Source organism: Mandrillus leucophaeus, unplaced genomic scaffold (genome assembly GCF_000951045.1).
Source record: "Mandrillus leucophaeus isolate KB7577 unplaced genomic scaffold, Mleu.le_1.0 Scaffold749, whole genome shotgun sequence".
Classification (NCBI taxonomy): domain Eukaryota; kingdom Metazoa; phylum Chordata; class Mammalia; order Primates; family Cercopithecidae; genus Mandrillus; species Mandrillus leucophaeus.
This window is the reverse complement of record NW_012108130.1, coordinates 253,851-277,447: the sequence shown is the minus strand read 5'-3', so window position 1 is coordinate 277,447 and position 23,597 is coordinate 253,851. Positions and strand designations below refer to the sequence as shown.

General features: G+C 41.6%; 1 protein-coding gene across 1 annotated transcript in view; it reads right to left on the bottom strand.

Moving 5' to 3' along the window:
* Positions 1 to 2,237: 2,237 nt before the first annotated feature.
* Positions 2,238 to 23,597, bottom strand: part of LOC105529083 (exostosin-1) — an 80,227-nt gene continuing 58,867 nt past the window's right edge. The window contains exons 6-11 of the mRNA XM_011966132.1: positions 23,202 to 23,320; positions 21,957 to 22,052; positions 16,348 to 16,437; positions 10,462 to 10,622; positions 7,970 to 8,141; positions 2,238 to 2,778 (exon numbers count right to left, since the gene is read on the bottom strand). Coding sequence (XP_011821522.1) covers positions 2,593 to 2,778; positions 7,970 to 8,141; positions 10,462 to 10,622; positions 16,348 to 16,437; positions 21,957 to 22,052; positions 23,202 to 23,320 — 824 coding nt within the window. The 3' untranslated portion in view covers positions 2,238 to 2,592. The remainder of the gene's footprint in view (positions 2,779 to 7,969; positions 8,142 to 10,461; positions 10,623 to 16,347; positions 16,438 to 21,956; positions 22,053 to 23,201; positions 23,321 to 23,597) is intronic.

Sequence of the window (23,597 nt, the reverse complement as noted above, 5' to 3'; positions counted from 1 at the left end):
GTCAACTTGCTGCAATGCAGTACAACTCTTTCCTAACTGAATTAAAATTACATATTACTGTTGAGCTTCACTGATTTGTTAAGCATTGTTCTATTCCCAGTCTTATATTCCAAATGGGAGAAGAACACGCTAGCTCACATCCCAAAGAGATTTGCTCAGAGAATGACATAAAATGAAACTGTGGAGACTTAAAGTGGACGAAAGGTGTGTCATATCCTGTTCTTATTTATAATTACCATTATTCTTCACATGACACACGTTGTTTGTGGAAGACATGTGTCCTGTGAGCTTGGTGACAGGTCAGTCTGGCAAAGCAGGTCCTTGAATCCACTTGTGTGACTGACTGGTACAATTAGGGACATTGCTTTGCAAGTCAACATGACCACCTAAGTTTCAAGTTAGTTTTGGGGTCACTGAACAAAATATTGCATTTATTTTTTTGTAAAGGAGAAAGACACAAGAATAATTTGCCAATCCTGAAAAAACTAATTTAAATACACATTCGCAAAGGCCAAATGAATAAAGATTAACTGCTAATCTTTTAACTTACTGAGAAGTGCAGCTTAAATGACACAAAACCTGTAAGACCAAACGTTTTATAGAAAGACACAAGTGCAAGTACCATGGACTTAATAATTATTTTTCAACAAATGCATAAAAGATAATCACATCTACTTAAGGGAAAATGTCACATGTTTGAGAATGGACTACGGATGGGTCCAATTAGATGAGAGAGGTATTTAGGGAGCTGTTCTGAGTCATGAGGCTGCAGAGAAAAGCCTCTCTTCAATTGAACTTCACTGTCTATGCACGTCTCAAAACACCATCTGGATATGTGGGCCCTACTCCTTGTTCTGCAGCTAGGTAGCCTGTTGAGTCACCTCTCTGGACTTCCGCAAACACTTTCATTCCTGTTTACAGCATCATCCCCAAGCTATCATTGCAAGTTCCTCTTCCTCTCCCAGATGTTTACAAAGAAAGGATGAGGTAAAGTCCACTGGACTTATGGTTTCCACTGACCTAAGATGGCCACTTGAAGCTATCAGAACAAAATTATCTGATGAACTTTTCTTCTAAAACAAAACTGAAAATAAATGGTAAAGAAATATGAAATGTATGAGAGTTTGCGGGAGGGACTCTCAAGTGCTTATTGTTTATTCTGCATAACAAGTGGTAAAACTCAATAATATCTTTCTCTTCCCTGTTTTCTCTGGCCTCTTCCAAGTAGAAGAAAGCATTTAATATCAGAAGTCTCCATTTTTCATAATAGAGTTAGGGATTTTTTTTTTCAGTTTATACTTGGAATTTAACAATAATTATAAGCCCAAGATAGCATTTTCAGGGACAGAAATGTTCTTTTCAGCAAGAAGCATAACTAAACTTCTCCACAGATTTAAAAATTAAAAGTACAAGAAACTGTATTCACATTTGTTGTTATTTTGTTTGCCAGATTCTTGCTCAAAACAATGTTTGACTGAAAATGGCATCAGGGTCCCAATGGCTAGACACCTCCTCAGTTACTCTGCAGCAATCCTCTTGTTCATTGGTGTGCATTTCCACCTTATTACCCCTGTTTCTTTCTCGATAGAGAAACTCTGAAACTTGAGATTTTCACAAACATTAAAGAGTTCATCTTGTAAATAATCTGTTCTCCCCAATATATTCATTCTTCCTTGGCTTCTAAACCAAAGCCTTTTCCCAGTGCTACACAGACTTAGGTCAATGGTTGAATCTATAACCGTGCCCACACCCCTGCAAGTATTGGGTTACTGTTGTGGGTCTGTATTTCCATCTCACTAACATGCTGGTGGGTTATCCAGATGATTCTTTGTGCAAACTGAACACTTCTTAATTATACTAGTATTTTCTTGGGACTAATACTAATTTCCCCCCACCCCCCAATGAAAAATGATTATCATATGTATCTATCTCAAACATAGAGTTTTCAGTTAGAACTGCCTACCTGGAAGTCGTCATACTTTCTTTCATGCAGCGACATTTTAGAGATAAAAGTTCAAGTGGATTTGAAGATTCGAAGTGGAAAACAATTTGCACTGGCAAAGTTGAATAATGACGTTACAACTTATGCTCAGCTATTTCTTGATAATGGGTAGAGTGACTTATTGTGTTTTCCATGAAGTCTGAACTTTTGAAACTGCAGGACACCCTACATGGCCATGACAATGATGTCTGTGGGAAAAGGAATAGCAGCTTTGAAATATTCACAACCAACACAATTTTGATTAAACAAAGAACTCTGGTTTTTAATAGTTTTGATCATTAAAAAAGTTTAAACCTGCATAGCAATCATTTCAAAAATAATTATTTAATGTTCCATAATTAAACTGTACACAACCTAGTCTTGGGACACAGAAGCCAGTGAGGTGAGTTTGGAGCAGTCCGGTGCAGTCCCAGGAGCCAGGAGTCGAGTTCTCATTGGCCTTTTTTTTTTTTTTTTTGTCATTCGGCTCATCTAAGTTTTTGGATAGTTGGCACAATCTGGCTCTGCTGATGAGTGGATCTGCACTGGGAAGAGAAAGCAGCTTGACCCCCGTCCCTTCTCGCTTCCCCTCCCCCACTTGGCCGGATTCCTCAAAGTCGCTCAATGTCTCGGTATTTCTTCCTCAAAATAGAGACCTGGTCTTTAAAGAGGACGGGGTCGAGCCTCATCTGAGAGTGGATCAGCGGCATGTAGCCAAACCAGCTGGCAAACGTATTCATGCAGCTCTGTCGCTGGGCAAAGTGGTCAGGGTCAGCCCAACGGGAAGCCCGAGAAGTCTAGGGAGAAGGAGAGAAACAAGGATGATGATGAGAGAGATGCAAAGTGAGATGGAAACACTGCAGAAAATGAAGTCAGGCAAATGAGCGAGCAGCAGAGCTCGAGGTCTGCCCCGGCCACCAAGTCTCACCATCTATGCACCTGCTGAAAATGCAATCGCTGATGCTGGTTTTTCCCAAGGTATGCTACGTTCCTCAGCGTTAAAAACACAGTAACAAAGATTCATGTTGACTTTAACTCTCTAAAATTTATTGACTAATCCTCTGGTCAGACCATGACTTAGCAACTGAAGCTCAAGTACTACAATGACTCAATTTAAAACTTCTCTTTGCTCTTGGGATCAGGTACTAAGATTAACGATGTATTTATGCTTTCAAAGATAGTTTTCCAAATCCTTCCTGTTTACGTAGTTGATTTAGAAATACCAACCAACTTTGAGAAGTCTACCTTGAGAAGTCTATCTTTCTCTCTATCCATCACTTCCTCCCTTCTACTATCTCTTTACATTTATAAGGGTCCTACTAAATCCTTTGTTAAAAGTTCACGTATATAGTTGAAGAACAAAATAGCACCTTTTACATGTCAGTCAAGGCTAGTGTTATGCAGCATCTAAAATTCCATTTTCTCTTCTGTAGCCTTCCCATTGACGTGACTCCATGAGGATGAGAAGGGGAGATTCAGTGGTAAATAGGGCATGTTGCTGTAAAACTAACTTTATACTAAAATCTCAAAATTCTGTTCTTCTCTTAACCCAAGAATTGTTGGCTTTCCTATTCAACTAAAACCCCCAGAGGTTACTTTTTAAAGGGCAATCAGCCCTCCAAAGAATCACTGCTCACCCAGAATAGAAAAAAGATTAACTTTCGACGAACAGAAAAGATGGCTACCATCTTTTTAGCTCTCTGTGTTGCCCCTAAAGTTGGTTAAATATTTTTAGATCATGCAAATGATTGGCATTGATTTAAAAAGAATGCCTTAAATGACTGGAGTGCTGAAATTTAAATTTAAATAGAATGACTAAGCACATTGTCTTTAAATCCTTGTTTTTATGAATATGGAAAAGATGGGCTGCCCAATTATGGGGAAAAAACCCACAAGCCCATTTATGTCAATAGGCAACTCTTTAATGATGTATATGTATGCATGTGTGTTCAATGTGTTTGTTGTGCTCACATTGTTAGAAAAACACTTTCATGGGAAGATACATTTTAGTGTGAGAATCAGTAAGAGTCACTTTAAAATCCCAGTGTCAACATGCTCACAAATAACACTGAAGATAAACACAAATGTCAAGTTTTCTCTGAACAGCAGAATAACAAACAAAACACTATTTGTAAAGTGTTTTCATGGAGTTCATTTGAATTTCACAACAATCTGGTGAAGTATCTACCCAGGTAATAATATCCCCATTTTATGGCTGAGGAAGCAAGTTCAAGAAAGTTAGAGTTATTTGTTCAAGGCTAGAGAGGGGCAGAACTCAAGCGTCATTCTTCAGCCTTTATATGAGGAGAACTCGATAAATCAGAGAAAGATATCAAATGGAGCTGACTGGTTGAGTTCATATCAGAGTAGACAGTCCTAAACGTCACTTGTGTTGACCCTAAATGGATATGAGTTTGTGGGCCTTTTTTTTTTTTAAAAGGCAGAATCTCACTCTGTCACCCAGGCTGGAGTGCAGTGGCGTGATCTCAGCTCACTGCAACCTCCACCACCCGGGTTCAAGTGATTCTTGTGCCTCAGCCTCCCAAGTAGCTGGGATTACAGGTGCACACCACCACGCACGGCTAATTTTTGTATTTTTAGTAGAGATGTGGTTTTGCCATTTTGCCCAGGCTGGTCCTGAACTCCTGAGCTCAAGCAATCCGCCTGCCTTGGCCTCCCAAAATGCTGGGATTATAGGCATGAGCCACTGTGCCCGGCCTGTGGGTCATTTTTGATTGGCCCACTCATTCCCAAAGGGTGCCGTACTCAGGCAAAAATACTCATATATGCAACTAGAAATACTTTCTAGAGTTTATGCTCATTCTTATTAAAAAAAAAATTTTTTTAAAGTTTCATTGAATCATTCAGGTTATCATTTTGCTTCTAGATGTTAACATTTATTCTGAGTCAACCAACATCTATTAGAAAAGATGTTTTTCTTATGTAATAAAAGCCTAATCTTAGAGGATGATATCCATTTACTTTACCGGTCATACAAACATTAAATAAATTACTGTGTATGATGGAAAGAAGGGGGGCAAATATAGTACCTGAATACACCTAGTTAGACCTAAGGTTAAATTTAGATTTTTCTGTAAAGATGTAAGAAATTACTAGAAATACTGTTTGGTAGAATTAGAATAATCTATGAAAACAGCACAAATCCACCCCATAAGAAGCCTTGTATGACTAGAGTTGCCTACTTACTGAGTGTTCTGAAGAACTCTGAGTAAAAATTATTTTTAAAATGTCATGTCTTTAAATAAGATAATATACAGTCATGCACCACATAATGACATTTCAATCAATGTTGGACCACATAGATGACTCTGGTCCCATATAACTGTAATACCCTATTTTTATTGTACCTATTCTGTATTTAGAAATATTTACATACAAAATATTGATCACTGTGTTACAGCTGCCTACAGTATTCAGTACAGTGACATGCTATACATGTTGTAGCCTAGGAGCAATAGGCTACACCATATAGCGCAGACGTGGAGTAGCCCTACACCATATGGCGCAGGTGTGGAGTAGCCCTACACCATATGGCGCAGGTGTGCAGTAGCCCTATACCATATGGCGCAGGTGTGCAGTAGCCCTACACCATATAGCACAGGTGTGGAGTAGCCCTACACCATATGGCGCAGGTGTGGAGTAGCCCTATACCATATGGCGCAGGTGTGCAGTAGCCCTATACCATATGGCGCAGGTGTGCAGTAGCCCTACATCATATAGCACAGGTGTGGAGTAGCCCTACACCATATGGCGCAGGTGTGCAGTAGCCCTATACCATATGGCGCAGGTGTGGAGTAGGCTGTCCCATGTAGGGCTGTGTAAGTACGCTTGATAATGTTCGGAGGGTGACAAGATCGCCAAATGATGCATTCCTCAGAATGTATCCTCATTCTTAAGAGATAAATAAAAATGTAAATAAAAATGTTTGGGCACATAATAGACGACACATCTTGCCTGAATTCGAATAGTCTCTCAGTCTTAAACATTCTTACAAATCCTCTTATCTGTTCTTTCCATAATTAGAAGGAAACAGAATTTTCCACCAGACTCTTGCTAAGGACAGTTCTTTCGTCATAACCAATACCTAGAACAGTATCTGATAACATCCTAAGTACTAAATAACTTTTTATAAGCTTTAAATTATTTATAAACTTTAAATTTTTGCTTACTAAATTTAGTGAATGAAAAACTGTCAGCTTAACTGAGGCCTAGCTAAGATTTCCTTTGCAAAAGCTATATTTGTATATGTTTTCCAATGCCTGCAAACAATACTCTCTTTAACATTCGTATATGTTTTCCAAGGCATATGCAAATCCCCTCAAAATTGAACTAATATAACCAGGTTAAAATATGTTCATTCAGATTAACCTCAATCCTGTTGGATACTCTATGATTTAACATGGGTGAATCTTAATGCTGTTTCTTAAGGTTTTTTATCTGTTTTTTCTTTTTCTTTTCTTTTTTTTTTTTTTTGAGACAGAGCCTTGTTCTGTCACCCAGGCTGGAGTGCAGTGGCATGATCTCAACTCACTGCAACCTCTGCCTCCCGGGTTCAAGCGATTCTCGTGCCTCAGCCACCCGAGTAAGCTGGGATTACAAGCATGCACCACCATGCCCGGCTAATTTTTTGTATTTTTAGTAGAGACAGGGTTTCGACACGTTGGCAAGGCTGGTCTCAAACTCTTGGCCTCAGGTGATCCGCCTGCCTCGGCCTCCCAAAGTGCTGGGATTATAGGTATGAGCCACTGTGCCTGGCCAAGGTTTTTTATTTCTTACATATAGTAGGGGCTCTGCTCAAGATGAATAAAGATAGATGAAATTCAGCATATCCAGATGGACCTGATACCAAGACACCGGGGTGTACAAGGACAAGCAGTGGAATCCACAGACCCTGGGATTCAATTCCCAGTGACAACTTGTGGCAATATGCTTAAATTCACTAGATACTAGTTTTCTTAGTTTTCTTATTTGTAAAAAGAAAATGTTGGATTCTATTTCCTTGAAAATATCTTTAATACTACAATTTTATAACTCAACACAATATTTTACTTCACTTTTATTTCACATATTATTTCAACTGTGTGAGGTAGAGTTCACCATTTCCATGTTAAAGATGAGTCAACTGAGTTTCAGAAGGAAACTGACTTGTCTACAGCTTATAAACGCTGATTCTAGAACTGAAAATTGAATATTGTGACTCCTGCTATGTCACCAAGACACAATTCAACTCAACTGCAAGCACCAGAAAACTGTGTTAAAGAGAGTATTGTTTGCTAGACATTAAATAAGGTACCTACAATCAACTTTCATAAGTTATTTGTAGGGCTTTAATTCTGCGGAGGGCCGAATGTTTGTGCCCCCTAAAATTTATATGTTGAAGCTTAATTCTCAATGTGATATTTGCAGGTGACGCCTCTGTGGGATGATTAGGTCATGAGGGTGGAGTCCTCACAAATGGGAGCAGTGCTCTTATAAAAGGGACTCCAGAGAACTCTCTTGCCCTTGTTTCTACCATGTGAAGACACAATGAGCAGAGGGCTGTCTATGAATCAGGAAACGGTCTCTTGCCAGACATGAAATCTGCTGGTGCCTTGATCTGGGACTTTCCAGCCTCTAGAACTATGAAAAATAAATGTCTGTTATTTAAGCCACCCAGTCAATGGTATTTTTGTCATAGTAGCCCAAATGGACTAAGACAAACTCTAGAGACATATCTTTCTCATGTCACCTTAAAGATTATAGGACAGCTTTATATTCTTGGCATAAAGATACTCTTAACCTGTGTCTTCCTAATTATCCCTGCACCGATCATATACTCTTTCCTAGCTTCCAGATGTGGTTCATTTCTGGTTTCTCCTCATTATATGCTCCTGGGTGGAACATCTAGAGGTGCATGAGTCCTCATTACCTGGGGCTGAACCACCAGTGAGTGAAGCAAGGGAAGAGGGCTCTTCTACACTCACTTACCTGTCCCATCATTGTCTCCTTATACTGCTTCTTCTGGGTCACTTTGATTGGAGGCAATTTTGTCACAGCAGACACCAGGAAGTTCATGAGAATGTCCTCACAATTGGCCAATTGGTCCACCATGTTCTTCAGGCTGGCTGGCAGGTAATGAGAGTACAGGTAGTGATAATATCTGTAAAAATCAAAGATGGGTTTCACAGGGGACCATTATCACATGATGACAAGTGGACTTCTGAGACAGAAAACACATACCCATTCTTTGAATCCCTAAACATGACATGAATGGTGATGACAATGATAATGATGATGACGATAACTATCACTTCTACAGTACTTGTTATATACCAGATAGTGTTCTAAAGGGTTTTACAAGAAATGCTTCATCTAGCCTTCAGAAGGAGGCCACAAGGCAGGCTCTATTATTACTCCCATTTTACAGATGAGGAAACAAGGCACCGAGATACAGACATACAGACATTGCTTGCCCAGTCTAACTCTAATATCAGACTGGTGAGTTAGAAAGAAAAACTAAATACTTAGATGGCAAGAGAAGTTATTTACACATGATCTATATATTATAAAGCTGCTTAACAATTTTAATCATTGGCTTAATCAGAACTGTATTCAATATTATCCCTTGACTCTGAGTCCAACAATAGACTGTTCTATATTTGTGCCCTTAAACCATACATATTTCAATCCTGTTAGAGCAAAATCTGAATTAATGGGGTGGTCAATCGTAATAGAAAACCCATAATTAATTTGAATTATTTCTCATCCTACTGTTTTTAAAATGTATTTATATACATATAGCATATATTTATAGGAAAAATCATTTGGGTGAATCAGATTCTTTGAGTGGTGGTGGCAGAAGCAATAGGAACAATGAACTTTCAAGAAGTGAAATCTCGAGACCAAGAATCAGTCAGCCTAAATGTTTATGCCTTGAGCATTTCCAAGCTATCCCTGAGATAGCAAAATTCCCTATTCTTTACTAAAGAAGACTAAGGCAAGATTGGTGTGTTCACCTTTACTATGACAGAAGAGCGGGGCTTTTGGTACTGGTTGAGTGGGGAATGTTATCTATCTACACTCGCTACTTTGGTAATCTTACTCCAGTCCCCTGGCTTTAAAGATCAAATATATGCAAACAACTGCCAAATTTGTATCTCTACCCGTGAGCTTTTTCCATATATCCTTTTGGATGTCTTAACATATCCAAGACTGAACTCCTATATTTTCTCTGATATTTGTTCCATCTGTAGCTTTCCTCATCGAATCTTCCAGTGCTTCAGGTCAAAAGACTTGGAGTCATCAACTGTACATCCAGACTGTCTAGACATCATGCTAAATCATCTTCAAAACAATCTGATCACTACTTACCACAGCCACCATTCACTTCCTGGTCCCAGGATCTCATCATCTCTTGCCTAGATAATGTCAATCAATCACCTCCTAATAGGGCTTCCTGCTTCAACTCTAGGTCTTATAGCCTCTTATCAACATAGCATCCACAGTGGATGCATAAAAGAAAAGGTGGATTTCTCCTCCCTGTTCAAACCCTGTCCTCCTCCCCTGTCACTTAGAGAAAAAGTCAAGTCCTCATGATGGACATCAAGGTCCTGCCGGATTTATTACTGTGTTAAAACTGCCTATAGCATTCAGAGTACAGTGACATGCTGTACATGTCGAACCCTGTTCAAACCCTGCCCTCCTCCCATATCACTTAGAGAAAAAGTCAAGTCCTCATGATCAAGGACATCAAGGTCATGCATCCATGCCCCCTGACTTTTCTGACTTCCTGTCACCCATTTCACCCAGTCACAGTGGTCTCCTTGATGGTTCTCCAGTATTCTGCCTCAGGGCATTTATTCTCACTGTTCTCCTGGCAGAACACTCTTCCTGCACATATCCTCTTGACTAACTTCCTGTCCTTCAAGTCTGCTCAAATCTCACCTGCTCAATTAGAATCACCCTGGACACCCCCAACCTGCCCCATCTCCACCTTCAGAACTCCTGATCCTTTTCTATACTTTGTCTTTTGTTATATCACTTCTTTCCTTAATAAACTATGGAATTATTATGTAGACTGTCTTCCTTTGTTAGAATGTAAGACCTGCATTGTCAAGGAATTTTTTCTACTTTACTCAATGATGAATCCCAAGCACCTAGAACAGTGCCCTTGGGTGCTGACTTAGGTATTTCCTTTTGTTGTTGTTATTCTAAATATTCAGCTACCTAATATGCCCTGAGTGTATTTTCACACTTCAGACCAACTGAAAATGTGACTCTACCATAATTTCTGGAAATGAAATATGCCAAGAGGTTTCGGTTTCAAAAACACACATTTGACACATTAGCAAAACTTAAGTGGGGATACAGACTAATTTTCCCTGATGTTGTTAACAAGATTTGGCCTTGGTTCCTGTTTATGCGGCAGCCAACATAAAAAGCTACGTAAAGTCTGTAAGAGACATGTCCAGATTCCTCACTTGTGGTAAATAGCAGCTCCTGTCAACACCATGGAGTAGTCGTTCGTCCACTTTGACGTGTATCCCCACCGCTCCTTAGAGTTATCCCAGAAGTGGCTACGTGCGGGGTACCCCACAATCCTCTCGGGGAAGCTCTGCCACACTGTGAAGGCAAAATCCACCTGCAGGCAGAACACAAGCCAAACAAGCAATCAACAGCGTTAACAAATGTCAACAAAACATGACCTTCCCCCCACTAATTCATAATGCAAAATCCTGGGACTGTGGCGAAACATTAATTCTATGTATTCATCACCAAATTAAACTGACTGCTTGACATTTTGCCCCATAATTATGCACATTTTAATGTTTTCTGTTAAAGAAACTTCAGATTAGTGTGGAAATGAAAAGAAGAAAAAACATTTGCTGATATGCCCTTTAAAAATCCAGTCTGTTCAAGCTAAAACATAAGTCGAAAAAGCAGTTGCTTCTTTTCCCCCTCCCTCAAAGGTGCATGTGACCTGATTCACATGAGACACAAACACATCTGTTGTATAAATGAGACACTTCCCATGTATATCCAAAGAATGAATATACAACATATATCACACCCAGCATATATCAAAGCCAAAGTGCCTAAAATAAAAGCACCTCTTAAGAGTAAGAGAAATGACATTTGAAAACACAACAAGTTCTAACAGGAATACAGAGCAGATATCACAAAGAAAACATAATTCAGGCCTCTTAGGTTTGAAGATGCACAGTTTAAGAGAAACGAGAAGAAAGCATCCACAGCGAAAATCACTAAGAATAAGTGGGGACAAGGCCAACTGAAGCCACAGGATTATTTTAAAGGAAATGCAGCTAAATGTCTTTCCAGTGCTTATAGTAGCCCAAAGCAGGTACTTCTGAACCTGCTATAAACCAGCACTTACAGTTAGCAAATGCTCTGTTTTCAAATGCATAAACTCACTTCTGATTTCTATGCTCATTTGATGAATGCTAAGTCAAAATAATAAACAGAAAATAAAAATAACAAAAATAGTGACAGCAAACCATCATATAATGCTCATAATTGTGAAAAGCTTATAATACAACAGGCGCAGCTATAGGTGCTTATCCATTTTAACTCATTTCATCCTCACAATACCCCTGGGGCTTTTACATTCTTCAGTTTACAGAAAGGGAAACTAAGATATTATAAGTTCAAGTAATTTGCTGCACTAATAAGTGGCAGAGCCAAGATTCAAACTCAGGCAGTCTGGTTTCAAATGTGCCATGTACTATATCATAACTTCTCTTTTGGCTCTGTTACTCTAGTGTTAAAAGCAACTTGTCTCTTTTTTTTTTTTTTTGAGACGGAGTCTGGCTCTGTCGCCCAGGCTGGAGTGCAGTGGCCGGATCTCAGCTCACTGCAAGCTCTGCCTCCCAGGTTTACGCCATTCTCCTGCCTCAGCCTCCCGAGTAGCTGGGACTACAGGCGCCCGCCACCTCGCCTGGCTAGTTTTTTGTATTTTTTTTTTTAGTAGAGATGGGGTTTAACCGTGTTAGCCAGGATAGCAATTTGTCTCTTATACAGGTTATGATTCACCTCATAATCTTTGCCCTATCTCTTCTTGATAAGCAATACAAATGGAAATTTCATCTGTTCTGCAAATATTTTGAGTCCTGGCACTGTGATGGTAGCTAGGGGAGTGAGTGATGCTGCTAAGTCTAGGTCCTACCCTCTCAGAGGTTCAAAAGCAGGACCTGTGATGGTTAATTATACAATGTGACTATACCGTGAGGTGCCCAGATGAAAGATGATTTCTGGGTGTGTCTGTGAGGGTGTTTCTGGATGAGATTAACATTGGAATCTGTGGGTTCAGTAAAGCACACTGTCCTCACCAATGCAGATGGTCAATACCCAGTCATCTCAGAGCGTGAATACAAAACAAAGGTGAAGGAAGGAGGAATTCACCCCCCTTTTCTTTTTGCCTGCCCGACGAGCGGGGACATCTAACTTCCGTCGCCCTTGGCCCGGGATTTACATCATTGGCTCCCTGGTTCTCAGGCTGTAGGATTCTGTCTAGAATTACACCAGTAGCTTTCCTGGGTCTCCAGCCTGCAGATGGCAGATCGTGAGATTTCCCGGCCCCCAGGATTGTGTGAGCCAATTCCTCATAATAAATCTCTCTGTCAGAGTATGTATGTATGTATGTGCATGTGTGTATGTGTATATATGTGTGTATATATATATAATATATATATTCTATTGATTCTGTTTGCCTGAAAAATCCTAATACACTGCCTTATCTTTAGATAAGGAAGACTTAAAAATATGGCCTGTTCCCCAAAACTATAACATCCAGAGGGGGCCAGGCATGGTAGCTCATGGCTATAATCCCAGCACTTTGGGAGGCTGAGGTGGGCGGATCATTTGAGGTCAGGAGTTTGAGACGAGCTTGGCCAACATGGTGAAACCCTGTCTCTACTAAAAATATAGAAATTGGCTGGGTGTGGTGTTGCACGCCTGTAATTCCAGCTAATGGGGAGGCTGAGGCACAAGAATTATGTGAAACCAGGAGGTGGAGGTTGCGGTGAGCTGAGATGGTGCCACTGCCCTCTTATCCTGGGCGGCAGAGCGAGATTCCATCTAAAAAAAAAAAAAAATCCAGAGTTGGGGGGGTGGGGAAAAAATCCAGAGTGGGGGAAAAAACAGGGTGGTGGAACCGACATTAAGAAAGTTTGGTAGGGAGCATGTTATCTCAAAGTTAAAAGATAGCAGAGGATGGGGAACATCTGCCAGAAAATTGAAATTGGGTTGTGATAACCTGTACCTTTTCACTAGTGGTCAATACTAATGGCGCCAACTGATGGGATAGTATATTATGTTGCCTGTTGTCAAAGGATCAGCCTGCCTGACAGCACTCTTTGGGGTCTTCTATTATTCTTTGAAAAGGAAACACATGCACCAGCAACTACTACAGAACCCAATGGGGTGTTCTCATCACATGAATTTCTCACTATCTTAAAGCTGTTTCAAGTCATTTCAAAGGAACTCAAAAGTAAATTCAGATAAAACTATGATTCTTGTGATAGCGCTGCTTTCACGCAGATTATTAACACATCAAAGAAGGCAAAGGTCAGTTTAAGGCCCTTTCTCTGAAAAACCAACATCTGTTTTCTTTTGAGCAGCGTTTGCAGCAATCCAGATAAATGTAAATAACTATAAACCAACTATAATGCCCTTTATAGGATGCTGCTTAAAAATCTATCCTCAATGCTGCAGAGAGACATTTAAACAATCTGAGATCCTTAGAGAGGAAAAAAAAGTGAACCAACATCTATTCACCTAAAAAAAGAGAAAAGAGAAATCCTTGCCCAGGACCATTTTAGGCAACAGAACCACTCCACTGATCAGCAGGCGAAAGCAAACCAGACTGCCAGCCTCTTAGATTTACATATCATTTTCAACCCACGTTGACTTCTAATTACTTCACATACAACACATGTTCCTCCCAGCATGCACTGAGTGGTTGGAATTGCTATTCTTTGAAAAGAAATTCACCAGCATGAGGATGCATCACAGCAGTTGAAAGTTATTTCACCATGGGATAGGGAAAAACAAATCCTAGAGTGAGACTAATTGCCTTGTGCCCAGGGGAAGATAGAAGATGGATCAATACTTCAGGTCATAGGATGATTAAGGTACATGCTATAGTTGTCTTGACCATTTGTTGCCCCATGGCGGTGTGCTGCTTTGCCAGTGTTTGCCCTCCAAAATCCACTGTCCACTCTTCTTGTCTTGCCCTGTGCCCTCGGATAACGGACCCCTAATGACTGCATCACCTGGTTGGGTTAGGTCAATGGGAGTCACCAGCAGGAAAATCGAGACAGGACAGAGAGAGAGGTCAGTGTATCTCTTCACTGCTCCCTCTCTCCTTTGCCATTAGAGTTCTGGCAGTAGCCATGTCCTTCCATGATCATAGCACTTGTAGAGCAGACTCTCCTTCCTAGTGCCATCTCCCAGGGCCTTTGAAAGAAGGAATTGCTTCTCTCACTCCTTCAGGCCAAAGGGAAGAGGTGCTTCCTGCTGTCATTACTTACCAGGTGCCTCATTCTCTCTTATGGGATCTTTTAACCCCATCTACATCTCCCTAAGGAATCCAAAGTTCCTTCATTTGAATCATCTGATTTGAATTCAGTTTGTTGCCAGGATTCAGATGCATATAGCCTGGAACTGTGTAACTGAAGTACCTGGCATGGAGACCAGGATAAAGAAATCTCTCAATAAATACTTGTTGAATGAATGTGTTCCAGTTTCCCTTGCAGAAAGTGGCAGAAAAATGCAAGCCGGAGAGACCTGTACCCTGTATTCCATAGCTATCTTTCCCTTTGAATGTTAAGCTTATCAACATCCCTTCCTCCTGCCAACCTACACATGACACAGTTGGCGGTGTGCCCACCTCGAATCCCCAAAGCATGCATCCCCCACCCTGCCCAACCACTCATTCAACAAGTACTTATAGAGCTTTGGCTGCATAGAAAGCATTTTAACAAGGTGAGGCCCAGGACATTTTGTCCTGGGATTATTTAGGTTGCCCTTTGACATGACATCTATGCAACGCCATCTAATGGCACCTCGAAAGCATCTGTGGAATTTCTTTTTTTGTTTGTTTGTTTGAGACGAAGTCTCGCTCTGTTGCCCAGGCTGGATGGAGTGCAATGGTGCGATCTCGGCTCACTGCAAGCTCTGCCTCTTGGGTTCAAGCGATTCTCCTGCCTCAGCTTCCTGAGTTGGTGGGACTACAGGTGTCTGGACCACGTCTGGCTAATTTTTGTATTTTTAATAGAGACGGGGTTTCACCATATTGGCCAGGCTGGTCTCGAACTCCTGACCTTGTGATCCACCCGCCTCAGCCTCCCAAAGTGCTGGGATTACAGGCGTGAGCCACTGCACCCGGCCTCATCTGTGGAATTTCAAGAAGGAAACACTGAGTCCACCTGCCTAGGCCAACACTGAGTCCTGGCTCTGTGGGCAGCAGGCCATTAGAACTAGACTGGTGTTCAGGAAAGTGCAGGTTACACTGATGTTTACATTAAAAGGAAAATGATTGTGAACAAAAAGGAAAAAAGAAAGGGAGGGGAAAGGCATAAGTAGTTGCGTCTCCATGCTTTTTAGTAGTTGCCATTAATAATGTATTTCTCATATACTCCATTTTTATATAGCTGTCTTTTGTCCCCTGCATAGTTTAAAGGAAGGTTTCAGAGATCAATACTCATTCGAGTTGTAAAAATTGGTTTTCTACCATATCTATCTTTCCTCCTCTCTCTCTTCTCCGCATGCATTCTTTAGGCAATCTTATTTTTGGCACAAATACCTGAACATCTGAAATAGGAATCTCCATCACAGCCTTAAAGTGAAACCGTTTGCTCTTGTGTAGGTGAAAGAAAATGAGCTCTTTAAACCAAGACAGAAAAGCTGCCTTTAGAGCCCCAAATAGAGTCTCCCAATTGAGACAATAGGACACGTGGAGAGGAATGGGATTGTCGCCTCTGGACAGCATGGTTTCAACATAATGCAGAACAGGCACCCTCCCCCTTCCCCTTGGTTCTGCACGCCTGCCCACAACTGTGCTGTTTAAAAACAAAAAAGGAGGGCAGGCCTGGAAGGAGAGGTGAGGCCCAGTTATGCAAATGAGGATCCAATTAGCAGAGACAATGAAGGGGAGATGCCCTCCTCAGAGTGCCAGGTGGCGGCAAGGTGCTAACAGGAATCGGGCTGATTAAAACCACCGCTGTAGAAAGTTTTGAAAAATGTTTTCTAGTTCTGCCAAGGCACGGCTAAGAGAAGCACTAGTATTGTGCAACATGAGGTGACCGTCTGAACAGCCCACCTGCCGCTCCTTAGGCATGGGTTCTTACCTCTGTTGTTGAAAGCACGGTGTCCTCATCAAGGCTGAGCACGGCGTCTGTGATGATGTTGTCATAGGGTAGAAAACGGCTGCTCATAACCTGGGAGGAAGTAGAAGTAGGCAGTGGGGAGGGAATGAGGGAAAGAGGTAACTTCAGAGTCTTGTTTTCAGGACAATTCTCCCATCCTCACCTGCATAAAGAATGTGCTACTACCATGTCACCCCTCAACACTGAAGGAATCTCATTTCTCATCAATGCAGATTTATTTGTTCAACAATTATTGGGCACCTACTGTGTACCAGGCATCTTGCTGGTCAAAGAGGGTACAAAGATAATTAAGATATATTCCCTGTCTTTGAAGAGTTCATGGTCTGTAGAGGAGACCAAGAAGCAGATGACCAGCCATTGCTTGATACAAAAAAATGCCAGGAGACCACAGGATGGAGCAACTAGCTGTCTGGAAGAGCAGAGGAAGGCCTCGTAGAAGAAGTGACATTTAAGCAGTACCCTGATGGGCAGAAAGAATTCACGAGGTATAGATAGTAATGAAGCATTAAAGACAAGACTCGGCAGATGCAGAGGCATTGAGGAGAGAACCCGCATCCTGACACCCACTCTTCCCGACCGACAGAGTGAACGGATGGAGAGGTGATTCCAAGTGTGGACACAAACCACAGGGAGAGCAGATCATAGAAGATGCTGCTTTTACAAATTACAAACATTTACAAATTAAAATATATATTAGCACAGATTAAATATATACACATATATGAGCAGCTACAGCAAGCAAAGGTAATATTAAAGTTACAAATAACTTCATTAAAATGAAAAGTATACTGATTTAAAGAAATATATTAGGCCAGGCGTGGTGGCTCATGACTGTAATCCCAGCATTTTGGGAGGCTGAGGTGGGTGGATCACTTGAGTCCAGGAGTTCAAGACCAGCCTAACCAGCATGGTGAAACCTTGACTCTACTAAAAATACAAAAATTAGCCGGGCATGGTAGTGCATGCCTGTGGTCTCGGCTACTCTGGAGGCTGAGGCAGAAGAATCACTTGAACCCGGGAGGCAGAGGTTGCAGTGAGCTGAGATTGCGCCACTACACTCCAGCCTGGGTGACAGAGCAAGACTCTGTCACAAAAAAAAAAAAGAAGAAAAATATTAAATAATAGCACACATGATCCACGGATTTAGAAAAATTGTGGAGGTGGTGTATGCATAAAGTTTGGGCAGTTCTAGAATAAGGAAAGGTTCCCTTTGTCTCCAGTGTTAAGTTGCTTCTTTCCCTGGCCTTTGTCCCTGCAAAGTTGATGGTGGGTGTGAATTCAGAGAGGATGTCATCATCATTACTCTAACTTCTGGAAGAAGGTGGTGAGCATGGTACTACGTGTGCACACACACTTGTGTGTGTGTGTGTAGTGGGGGCTTTGGAGATTATGGCATCAGCTGGAAAAATTGAGGGTGGAGGGGTTACCCTGTGATAGTCATAACTTAACCTTTGTGTTGAATGTACCATAGAAGAACTAACCGTAAGAACGCTGATACCATAAGAATAACATTTTTTGAATATTTACTATGTGCCAGGATATGTTCCACGTCCTTCATATATATCACTGGGTTTCATCTTTATAAGAACGCCATTTTACAGGGAGGGAAACTGAGATACGCAGGTTAAGTATCTTGCCCAAAACAAACCCAGGATTTTCCCCCAGATGGTGTGACTCTATAGAGCACCTTGGCCACTGGTCCTGGAAAGGACCTCACAAGTGAATTTAGGAACACATATGCCAATCACGTGCTCACCACCTTCTTCCAGAAGTTATAGTAATAATGATGACATCCTCTCTGAATTCACACCTGCCATCAACTTTGAAGAGACAAAGGCCCAGGGAAAGAAGTAACTTAACACTAGAGACAAAGGGAAAGAGGAAAAGGGTGGTAGCTAGTCAGCTGCCAAAGCTGCAGTCTCCCCAAATCTGAATACTCCTAGGGGCCAGCTCAACTGCAGGCCTCATCTCAAACTCGGTTTATTTGCCTGCAAAGCTACCAGCGCACCTAGGACTTCAATGAATGGACAGTGCCCACTTTAAGTCATTTCTGAGAGCTCAAGGGACATATCTGTAGCATACACGGCTTCAGGGGTTGCTCCTACACATCTGTCAACTTGGTCAGGTTATTTTGCTGCTGTTGTTTTCTCAGGCTTTTAAAATAAAACACAAAGTGATCAGCAACCCCATAGACACAGTGCTCAGAATTCTCAGCCTGAAGCAATCCTCCTGATACTCTTTACATGTCCACCGACTAACGCAGAAACCATTAGCTGCCAGCTTAGCACTGCCCTGACCTTTCCCTTGTTAAGCCCACAGGGGAAAACTGCGAAGACAAGGCCTATAAATTTAAAACAGAATTTTGCAGCCAAAGCAGCAAACATATTAATTTTAAATTCATGGAGATAGAGATTTTAAAATGCAGAATGAGGAAGATGTAGGGCTTCTTCCCCATCATCTGCCCAACCCTAGGTCTTAAAGGGATCTGTTTCCTTTTTTTCTGAACCTGTCTCATCAACAGAGGTAAAAAGCCCAAAAGCCATCCACTTTCGAATTCTCATGCAGAAATGAGAGGCTTTTTTTCAAATATGTTGCCTCAGCGACCTTCTTAAATGGATTAGCATGAGAGAAACCAATGTACTTACAAAGTCAATCCCGAGTGAACTGAGTTTTCCTTGTTAGTTCATTTAAGAAAGATTTAGCTACCATGTGAAAGCCCAACTCTTTTAAAACGAACAAACATGCTGGCCTTGGGCAGTGGCTCACACCTGTAACCCCAGCACTTTGGGAGGTCGAGGTGGGCGGATCACCTGAGGTTGGGAGTTTGAGACCAGTCCGACTAACCCCATCTCTACTAAAAACACAAAATTAGCCAGGTATGGTGGCGCATGCCTGTAGTTCCAGCTACTCGGGCGGCTAAGGCAGGAGAATCGTTTGAACCCGGGAGGCGGAGGTTGCAGTGAGCTGAGATCACGCCATTGCACTCCAGTCTGGGCAACAAGAAACTCTGCCTCAATAAATAAATAAATAAATAAATAAACAAACAAACAAACAAACAAATAACATGCCTAGGAAATGACCAAGACTCAAGAAGTGTACTGTCTTGCGGGGTGTGTGTGTGTGTGTGTGTGTGTGGCGGGGGGGTTGGGGGGGCACATAAGAAATATACACAAGTAATTATATAAAACACAATAATAGTTAAGATTTATTGAGCATCCACAGTGTACCCACACTTTTCAGTACACTTATTTATGTAGTCTGACATAATCTGATCTTTTTGGCGACCTTATTAGTTACATATTATGACTCTTTCCATTTATTGAAAGGGGGCATGGAGACACAGAGGATTAAGAACTTGCTTTAAGTCACACAAAAGTAAGTTTGACTTTAGAGCCCATAACACAAATCCTAACGTTATGATGTCTCCCAGAAGAGGGGCTAACATTTATTGAACCCTTGGTGCATGTATAATAGGCACAGGAGTAAGCATCTGATATGCAACGATCTCATTTAATCCTCAAAATGGGTCTATGTCATAGCCCAGGTTTCCTAAAATACTGAACCTGTGGCAAGACTTAAGTGCAAAAGCTTTACTCTGAGGAGCAATCCCAGGGCACTGAGAGTCAGGGAAAAGACATAGGAAGCACCCAGCCCACTAGATTCAGTGCCCAAGGTGGAGGCAAGGACTGAACAAATGCCAGGAGCCTGAATATAGATGCAGCGGGGAGGATCTGAGGCATCTTGTAAGAGACATCTGATAAAGCCCACGAGAAAGGTACTATTATTATCACCACCATTTTATAAATAAACGGGGAGTTTCTTTTCACTGAGAACGAAAATATAAAATCAATCAGTGAGTCAGAGCGTGAAAATGCTATACTACCTAAAGAAATCGGAATGGCTCCCAGACAGACTGGATTGTGTCTGAATATCCTGACATATCCAAAGAAAGACATTATCCACCAGAAGCAGAGCTGGTCTCCTTGACCCATGGAAGCATACCAAACAAAGAATCCCAAAGTTCAACCTTAACTGCCTGCCTCTGAGCACTGTTCATGGCTTCAGGCATTGGAATTGGAACACTGCCATTCCTGTGATGGGTTATTCTATGGGGGGATGGATATAAGGGGTTGCATGAAACCATGCTTATGGTGAGATGGATTCGCGAGAGAGGCATGTGATTATTCCAACATCCACCTTCTCTCATAAATGCTTACCAAGCAGCTCTTTAATAAACAGCTTGCTTGACTCCAGCCTTATGAGGGCCATGGCTACATTTGTCACATTCCCCACTGTGTTCCAAGCCTGTTACACAGTGCTCAGCACACAGTAGGCACTAATAAATGGGAAACGAATGGATAATGCACTGATCATCTTGTCCATGTGACAGTTACAATTGCATTATGTCAAACCATATGAAATTGCCACTTTTGGTGAGTCGATGATGATATCAAATGGTGCAGCCTAATAAACTTAATTTTGTCATTCTGGCGCAAAGGTGTGAGCCACTCTCTTATGACCTGACCCCTTGGGGACTGATAAGGAAAGTGTTTTAGATGGCACTGCTTCACCAATCTCAATTTCATTTAGTAGTGACTATTTCCTTCACAACGGGTAAGATCTATAAGAAAGCAACAAGCAAAAGCTAGAGAAAAAAGAGCTGGGTGCTCTTTAGTAGAAGAAATTTCAAGGAGGAGGTAGCATGCAAACGGGGGCTTAAAGAATATATGGGAATGTTGACAAGCAGAGATGATGAGTTAAGGAGGGGTGGTCAAGACTTACAAATGGCAAAGTCAAAATTAGAGGTAGGAAGAGACACAGCGCAATTCAGCTAATTAGAAATGATCAAATGTGGTAGGGGACAGGGTCTGTAGGGAAAGCAATGAGAGAAAAGATTGGAAGGCTGGCTAGGGCCAGATTATACATGGCCTCAAGTGTTAATTGGAAGCACTAGCAAATGGAGACCTTAAAGGGCCGGGAGATGATCAGAAAGATAGTTCAGCTCTAGGCAAAGTGAACTGGAGAACAGAAGAAAGGCCAGCTATGCAGCACTTGTGACAATCTTTACAGGCAGATGCCAAACAAAACTAAGGTGAAAATGTCCTTTTTAAAGGGAATGGGAGAAAGAGCCACTATTCTGATAGACACAGCTCATTCAGATTAATCAGCCAAGCAAACCTCATGCATCACCACCACCATAAGCTTTATCTTCATCCTTGTCATTTATAGAAAGATAACTATTGCCAGTTCCTGACTTTACTTAATCCTAACAGCAACCGTGCAAGGTATATATTATTGTTTCCTTTTTGTAGATGAGGAAACTGAGGCTCACAGAGGTTAAGTATACACACAAGGTCATAAAGCTACAGAAGAGTTGGTAGGAAGACCCAGGTTTCCCTGATTTGAAAGCCTATTGCGGTCAAAGCTGAGAACATTCTGAGAAAAGTACAGTTTTAGAAAAAATAATCCAGGAACAGGGAGAAGACATCTAGGGCCAAGACCCAAAGTGCCCCACGGAGAAACCAAGGCTCCACAGTGGTTCCACACATAGGTTCCCCTTCGAGTCTTACCTTGCTCTCTCCTTCAATGACGATGACAGGCACAGCAGTGGCAGGCCAGCGGTGTTTGGCTGGTAGGGGCTTGTCACAATTCCATAGAACTATGATCTGAAAGGGATGGGGTTCATTAGATGGCTGGGGTAGGATGTATTTATGTAGGCCTCCAACCCAAAGCCTCTTCTCAGAGTCAGAAAGAGAAAGAGGAGCTGGAGATCTCAGCGAGACAGAACGGCAGACATCAAAACTGAGTATTAAAGTGAGTCCATTCCCACACAACCTCAGAACATTATCACCCCAACAACTGGAGAGAGGACAGAAAGAGTAAACAAACAAACAAAAAGACAAACAAACAAAACCAACTGTGTCTGGGAATAGGGGAAAGCTGCGGGAAAAAGAATTTCAGGGTGGCTGGAGCTTAATAAAGTGGTTTCCTAAATTCTGGTATCTTATGATGGTGTGTGAGATAACAACTCTGATCAAATTAAATAAAAATGTATACTGAGCATCTGAACATCTGCTCTGAACTTGCACTACACCAGGCAATGTGGGAGAAATAAAAAAATTCAAGCTAGAACTAAGATGAGCTCATGTTTTGCATGCTCTAGAATGGTTGCTGATTTTATGTGACTTTATAATTTCCAATAAAGGCATTTAGTTCAAAAATGCATACTTCCTTATTGAATTCTTTCCTTGTTTGTAAACCTTCTTGCATAAACTAATTCACAAATCAGAAAAACCACTGTTCAAGTATCGGCGCAACACTGATTTGGAAAATATTGTTACCATAGACATAATCGTCTGCTCCCAATTTTATAATTAGTCATGGTTGCTATGAAAAGAAAAGTTGACGCTTCATGACACCAACAAGTCTGCTTCTTCTAGTGAAGCTTAGTTGCCTGGGTCCTCCCAGAGGCTTTTTGGATGTTACTTTGTCATTTTGACATTTAAAAACAAAATCATGTGCTTATATCTTCTCTAGAGAATGTGTTGGTGTACGTATATATACTTTTTAACCCTATACCAGTGCTAAGGTCTCTCCGGAACCCACCCCTTCCCTGTGCCAGATTTCACTTCCAAGAATTTCTAAGTGGATGAAAAGGGTGTAATGAGGCAGGATGAATGAAAGGGAGTAAGAGGGTATGATGTTAGAGGAGTCCTAGGGAGCCCAGGGAGCCTGGGGGAGAACAGGTAAGCAGGGAGGAATCTCTGGTCTGGAGCTGGAGCAGGCAGGGGCTGCTCTGCCAACTTCCCACTCACCTGGGCACAGTACTGGGACTTGGCTGCAGCCACAAGAAGCTTCAACACTGGCTGGGACTGAGAGACCAGCGGGGTCACCGCATGGATGACTGCAGTGAATTTGGAGGGGGGCTTTAAACCTGAAATAAAAAGGAGAGCAGAGCCTAATGAAGCGCTGGAAAACAAGACTTAGAAAATCACTCCTCCTTGCTCCACTGCCTCACGCTGAAGCAAATGTTCCCTCCTGGATGATTTCTCCTTTGCTTCTTATGTCCTGAAAGGACAGAAACAAGATGAGAAGTTGCTGGTTAGCTACTGCCTGAGTCTAGAGACCTCAATAAATTCCAGATCAACGTCCACTTCTAGGTTCTTGCTTTAATATCCTTTGTCCCTCTTGGTGATGTTTCTGTGATGTTC